The sequence below is a fragment of the Squalius cephalus genome, assembly GCF_949319135.1.
Source record: "Squalius cephalus genome assembly, chromosome: 13".
Classification (NCBI taxonomy): domain Eukaryota; kingdom Metazoa; phylum Chordata; class Actinopteri; order Cypriniformes; family Leuciscidae; genus Squalius; species Squalius cephalus.
Window position 1 is genome coordinate 13,878,665 of NC_137134.1, and position 6,922 is coordinate 13,885,586.

General features: G+C 37.2%; 1 protein-coding gene across 1 annotated transcript; it reads left to right on the forward strand.

Annotated features, from left to right (window-relative positions):
• The first annotated feature begins 212 nt into the window (after positions 1-212).
• Positions 213-6,254, forward strand: LOC307169375 (uncharacterized protein). The gene is made up of 5 exons (XM_079889988.1): positions 213-486; positions 618-941; positions 1,129-1,278; positions 1,440-1,543; positions 1,623-6,254. Exons 1-5 carry the CDS (start codon positions 462-464, stop codon positions 1,713-1,715), a joined length of 696 nt encoding a protein of 231 aa, XP_079746114.1. The 5' UTR covers positions 213-461; the 3' UTR covers positions 1,716-6,254.
• The last annotated feature ends 668 nt before the right edge of the window (positions 6,255-6,922 follow it).

Sequence of the window (6,922 nt, forward strand, 5' to 3'; positions counted from 1 at the left end):
TGAGTTTCTTTCTTCTGTTTTATTGTGATATTGTGAAGAATGTCATTAACCAAACAGTTGATGGACCCCATTGACTTATTTTTTTATTTTATTTTTTTCTACTATGGAAGTAAATGGGGCCCATCAACTGTTTGATTACAACATTCTTTAAAATGTCTTCTTCGTTCAACAGAAGAAAGACATTTATACAGGTTTAGAACAACTTTAGGGTGAGTAAATTATGACAGAACTTTCAGTTTTGGACATACTATCCCTTTAAGTTTATTAATAAAGTGGTGATGACAATAAGAGCATTAGATGTTGAAAAAAGTGTGGTCAGAGCGAGTTTGACTTTGACTTCCTCTGCTTGATGTGGAAGGTTTTTTGTCTTCCTGTCTTTTGCTTCAGAGCTGCAGTAGATTCATCTTAATGTTGTGTGGAGAGAAGAAGAATCATATTGAGGTGTTTTAATCAAGAACAACATGAAGATCATTCAGCTTCAGCTCTGTGAGTTTATTATATGATATGGCTATATATACAGGCTTTGTAAACTTATTCAAATTAAATAAAAAAATCGATGTTATGCGTCAGGGTTTTATGTGGGTAATCTAACTTTTTTTATTATTATTATCTTATAGATGTGTTAATCTGTTGTCGAGCTGCAGTCTCAGATCAACTCACTGATTTGGGATCAAATGTGACCATAAACTGTGATCTTGATGAAAATGAGGTTTATTGGATTTTACTGAAAACACCAGATCCTCCAACAGTGATTCTACGATCATTCCTACCACCAAAATCACCTTTTTACTTAAATAATGCATTCATAAAGAAATATTCTGTGATATTTAAACATCGTTTGGTTATTAATAATGTGACTGCTGATGAATTAGGAGTTTATTACTGTATGAAAACAGGCACACCTCCAAAACTCAGCAACAGCACCAGACTGCACTTCACCGGTGAGTTCATTTACTTTTTCAGTGATCAAGACTCACTAATGATCACTGCTTACATTCATACTTGCCATTATACATTTTTAGATATGAAAAACACAATTATATTAATAAATAACAATTTATTATCATAATTCTCAGTGCTTTAAATCTTTATTTTTTTACTGTAAGAGACTGAACACTTTCTTTACAGAATCAACTCAACTAACTGAGTGTCACAATCACACAATTGAGTGTCACAATCAGACAGTGCTGGAGTTTATTGATCAGAATCAGACACAATGGCACATTATTACCATCATATCTGCTCTGATGAACGGGCTTCTGATCATTGTGCTGATCGGTGAGAGATTTTCAGCCATTTGTAAAAATATTCATATCATGCTTTTCTCCATAGGCAGCTGAAGTTAATTCAATATGTAAATATTATTTATTTAGGCTTTTGACTATTTCATTATTATTAAGACAGAATAATGTAACCTGAATTCACTGTTCCATTTTTAGGACTGGTAAAGGTTTTTGTTGTTGGAAACAGAAGATCAGCAGAACAATCACAACTCAACACTGATCTACAGCAGACGCGAGTCATTGAAGAGCACGACTTACAAGTAAGAATAAACTTAAATAATTAAGGATTTATGTCATTTTGGTCAACTGTAGCTGGAATTGCTGATATTTCTCTTTCAGTACGCCACAATGGATTTTTCCAAGCTGCGTAGAAATATTCGCTCCAGCCAAATCAACAGCACATATGCAGCTCTAAACCTGCCGAAGTCATGAACACACGAGCATGACTGATCTATACCTATCTTGTTCACTTTGTTCACTCTGAAACTTCTAAAAATAATTTTAGATCAGGGGTTTTGAAACTTGGGTCAGAGGAAAAGTTCAGAAAAAAGTTACTGAAAAAAAAAAAAATCAAAATCAACTAAATTTGATATTATTATTATTAATATTTCATTCTGCTTTCTAAAGACTGCTTGGAAGTCATGAGAATGATCACAATTATTTGATTAAATTGACAGCTATAGTTTTATATTTTTCCTTGTGTGTACATCCAGCAAAACTGTAATAATGTGTAGATTGGTGGAATCAAAATGCTTGAACCCTGTTGCAGATGACATGAGTGTTTAGGAACTTTTATGTATACTAGTTAGTCTACTTCTCTTTGTCAGTTGGAAGACTTTTGGGTAACGCTTTATTTTAAGGTGATGTGGTTAAACATTACTGTGTATTTACTATAGTAATAACAATAAATTATGCATAACTACAAGTAACTAACCCTAATGGTAGCACGATACCAAGTTTGCGTAGTTACTTAATATTACTCAGTACTTATTTTAGTAAGTACAATGTAACTATGTCCCCTCCATTTAAAATAAAGTTTAACCAACTTTTGTCTTAATCTGTATCTGGTAAGTTTGTGGTAGTTGCTGAAGTGGATATTTCTTTCTTTTTCTAGCATACTTTGATCTCAGTATGGAGTGTGTGCACATTATTCATTATTTTTATGAAGCCTGCTTGGTTTCCATGCTTTTGGACTAAGAAGTAAATTTATTTAACAATTTATTTAATAAAGGGGACTGTTTATTTTGTCAAGATGTTTCAATTAATGCCTGTATAAAATAATCTTTATAAAAAAGAAAAACAAAATCAGTTATATGACCATGAGATGATAAAGTCTTCTGTTGTGAAATTTTGTGGCTTGTCAACGTACTTTTCTTTAACTCAGCACTCAGGGTTTTTTTCTTCTCTTTTTTTCTTCTGTTCTCTTTTTTTTTTTTTTTTTTTTTTTTTTTGTGTGTCTGATGTTTTTTTTATTTTTTTTAATGCATTTTATATTGAGAAATCTGAGTATATTTAAGTATTCAAATAAGAAGAATAAATGTGCTCGCAAATGAATGGCAGCTCATTCTTTTACTTTAAAGGGATAGTTTACCCCCCTTAAAAAAAAACTCTCACTCTCAACACTGTTAAAAATGATTTGGGCTTTTAGTCAGAGGGACTATTGTTGTCAAGTTGAGAGAACTCATTGCCCATTACAACACAGCAAGAAGAGTTACAACAACTTCAACTTGAAAAAAGCGCGGAAACTCATTAAAAACTCATAATAATCCGTTCAGTTCACTTCAGAAAATAGGTCAAGGTGGACATTTCAACCAACACGCATGCGCCCGCAGTGACGTCACGCGCCATGATCAACTCTGGAAAATCCGAGCTGACCGCCATCTTTTTTCCTCGGAGCCGAGCCGTCCAAGTAAGTACATTTAAAATTGTTTTAACTTAGTTCAAATGTAATGTGCATTCGTCGTCTAATGTCTCTCCGTCTCAAATGATCCATAAACATAACCTGTGATGAATATTTCATGTTCGTTCGTTTTTTGGAAATACGTTAGCATGTTAGCGCCGGATCAGTGTCACAGCAAGTATTTAATGTAGGGTTGAGCATCATATTCGACATTAACAAGTATTCGGCACCGATAATATACTCTTATACAAGTGAAACGGTGCGAGACCTGTCCTCATTATTATGGAAAAATGTGTGAACAGTGGGAACATTATACCCGGGTCAATTTACGTGACGTAGCGACTCGTACAAGAAGCTTTGCTCGCACTCAATCAACAAATCAATTAAAGTTATTTGTCCATTGTTTATTTTTAAAGAAACCTGGCCTACATCGATGATGCAATGAATGCCACATATGCACTGAGAAGACCGATGATCGTTGAAGAGGAGCCACCTGTGGCCGAAATGAGAGTGAAATGGCCTGCCCTTTTTACTGAAAGACAGGTAAAATGTGTACATTTTTTCTTAGTCATTGCAAAGTAGTAATGTTGTATTGTGTATATTGCAGGGCTCTATGCCCTTTGAGCACATGTGCTCCTTAAGTGAAATATTTGGGAGTAAAATTAAAAATTGTTTAAGTAACATTTATGTAACGCTTAAATAATGTTGAGGGTCAAACGTGACCCATTTTTACATTTGATAACAGTAAAAAACACCCTCAACAATTCAACTTATGACTGTAATTTGATGACTTATGATGTGACCCAGAATATGAAAATATATCATCTTTTTTTAATCAACAGACGCAAGCAATAACTTGCTCTGTTATGACTAACAGAATATTTGACACATTAAACATAAATTGATATTTCCTGTTGGCCACTCCTATATATTATGATATGAAATAGCCTAATGCTTGAACTGATATGAATTACATATTTTTATTTAACTACTTAAATCATAGTAGTACATACTGATTTGTTAAACTTACAGCCTTGTTACTTAGCATGTATGAATTATCTTGACAACTTAACAAAGCACTGACATATCAGTCTGATGTAAACATTAATAAAACTCAATAACCTGTCACACAAGCCAATCTGCCCATCTGAGGACACAGATCGTTGAGGTTGAAGTTAATATTAATGAAATATGCACCTTGAGACAGGTCTCCGCTGTACGTCACATGTCTGACAACATGTCAGTTGTAGTGCTGAAATGTGAACATTTAGGTGACTTTTAACTTGAACTAAAACTGTAATGTTACTTCTCCACATAGATCGCCAAGGAATTCACCAGGCTCACTTCAATGGACATCAATAAATTCTATGAGGGTCTGGACAGCCATCTGCATAAACTTCTTTAGTTATTCCGGTTGAAGCGCTTCGAGGAAGTTCAAGACATGACATCCTTAATGGAGATTCTCGACAAGGATGTAAGTGCATATTTGTTGTAGTTGTGGTCCACATTAATTGTGCAACCCCACTGAGGAGAGGGACCAGGATGTAGATTATGACAGACAGTAAACCTCCTCTAATTAATGTACTTGGATAGGCATTAGGCTTGGCACGATAGTCGGAGTTACTGGTGTTACACGGTGTTCAGTCGCAACACTGGTTTCATCACTTGCCCACCGCAAAATTTTTTTTTAAAGCAATTACGCAGTATCTGTATTTTCTGTCACAGTTGACTAGCGTTGTATGATCACGCTCAACCATTCAAGCGCGACAAAACAAGAGACCGCGCTGGAAGTCCTGCCTATTACACGCGCGCACACACACACACACACACGGAAAATACGCGCGTCAGTATCGAGTTCTCTTTTCGGCCTTGAACAATGAAACAAAGTCTCAACTCTCAAATTTGGTCAGTCAGACAAAAATAAAATAGGCCTACCGTTTTTTGGCTCTTTAATGTGTCGTGACAGATTGCCTCAGTTAAAGCCAAGTTCAAATCCACCGAAGTTTATCAATAACTCTTCTGACTGCTTTGTCGCACAAAAATGGTGGAATTTGATTGGTCAGATCGCATGTCAATCAAACTCAATACGAATGATGAATTGACGCCATGTAAAAAAAAAAAATATTACATCACTCTAACACCCCCCACCCCCACGATGAAACCGGTAATACCGGTGTTGTCACGAGTCGATTAACCGGTGGGAGAATATTATCACGTCACATCTCTAATAGGCATTTGATACAGACTGGATAAATAAGAAAATGGCTCTGTAAGATGGGAGTAGATGGAGAGAAGGCCAGAGTTCAAGTTACCTCTTTGAACTGAAAGCTCAATTTCCGTCATTTGAGGGTTGACAAAAATCAGAGGTCTGATATCAACTGAATTCACGTATTGTGTTTTTGCAGGCATCAAACCAAAGGAAGAGAGCAGCAGCTTTGCAGGGACTGCCATGGTACATGAAGGAAAATCCTTCTACATTGAAGAGATGTGAGGTAAGCAGCAAAATGTTGTTTAATGATACAAAAACTAGTTCACAATGGGCATGGTTACACATCATTTCAGGCATCCTCTATGTGGATACACTATATAGCAAAACATGTCTAAAGCACAGGCACCTTTTTGTTTTTTGTTTGTTTTTGCATGAAGCCAGCAGATCCTGGGGAGGACTTCATCAAATCCTTTTGGTCGTTGAAGATGTGAAAGAGCCTTCAGTTTCCTACAACAATGTTGCCATTGTCATTGAGGAAAAGATTGTCATGCATCATCTTGGTGATGTACCCAACACTTTTGTGAACCTGATGGGCCTGCTTGTACATGCTGAACCTTGACTATCCAAAAGAGATGAAAATATACTTTTGAGGTGATTCAGCGCCTGTTCATGGGAATCGGGTCTGAGATGTGCACTCCCAGGGTCCACTCTCTAAAGAATAAACTGCTCAGTTAGAGGGATGGCTCAGGAGGATGTTTCTGCACACACACACGCACAGACATGCTCACTAACTCTCACACACTCATGCACATACAATAACACACACACACACACTTTCTTTCACACACACACACACACACACACACACTTTCTTTCACACACACACACACCCACATTCATGCACACACTCACTCACACACACACACACACACACACGCAAAGACACTTACTAACTCTCTCACACACACACACACGCACGCTCACTAACACACACACACCCACATTCATGCACACACTCACTCACACACACGCAAAGACACGCTCACTAACTCTCTCTCTCACACACACACACACTTACTCTCACACACACGCTCACTTACTCTCACACACACAAAAAATCACGCATTCACCCACACAAGCACACTCACTCACACACACACGCACACTCATTAACTCACTCTCACACACAAACACGCACACACTCACACACAGACACGCTCACTAACTCTCACACACTCATGCACATACAAGCACACACACACACACACACACACACACACGCTCACTAACTCACACATACACATACACACACTCACACACATACACCCACACAAGCACACACACACAAAACACGCTCACTAACTCACACACACACACACACACTCACGCACATACACCCACACAAGCACACACACACGCACAGACACACACAAAACACGCTCACTAACTCACACACACACACACACTCACGCACATACACCCACACAAGCACACACACACACACACACTCACACAAGCAATACAAATGTA

What these genes read in the sequence shown, in the direction of transcription:
- LOC307169375 (XM_079889988.1), top strand. Translation starts at nt 462, where the DNA reads ATGAAGATCATTCAGCTTCAGCTCT. An exon ending in CACCAGACTGCACTTCACCG is followed by an intron (nt 942 to 1,128) that starts GTGAGTTCATTT and finishes CTTTCTTTACAG; the next exon opens with AATCAACTCAACTAACTGAG. An exon ending in TCTGATCATTGTGCTGATCG is followed by an intron (nt 1,279 to 1,439) that starts GTGAGAGATTTT and finishes TTCCATTTTTAG; the next exon opens with GACTGGTAAAGGTTTTTGTT.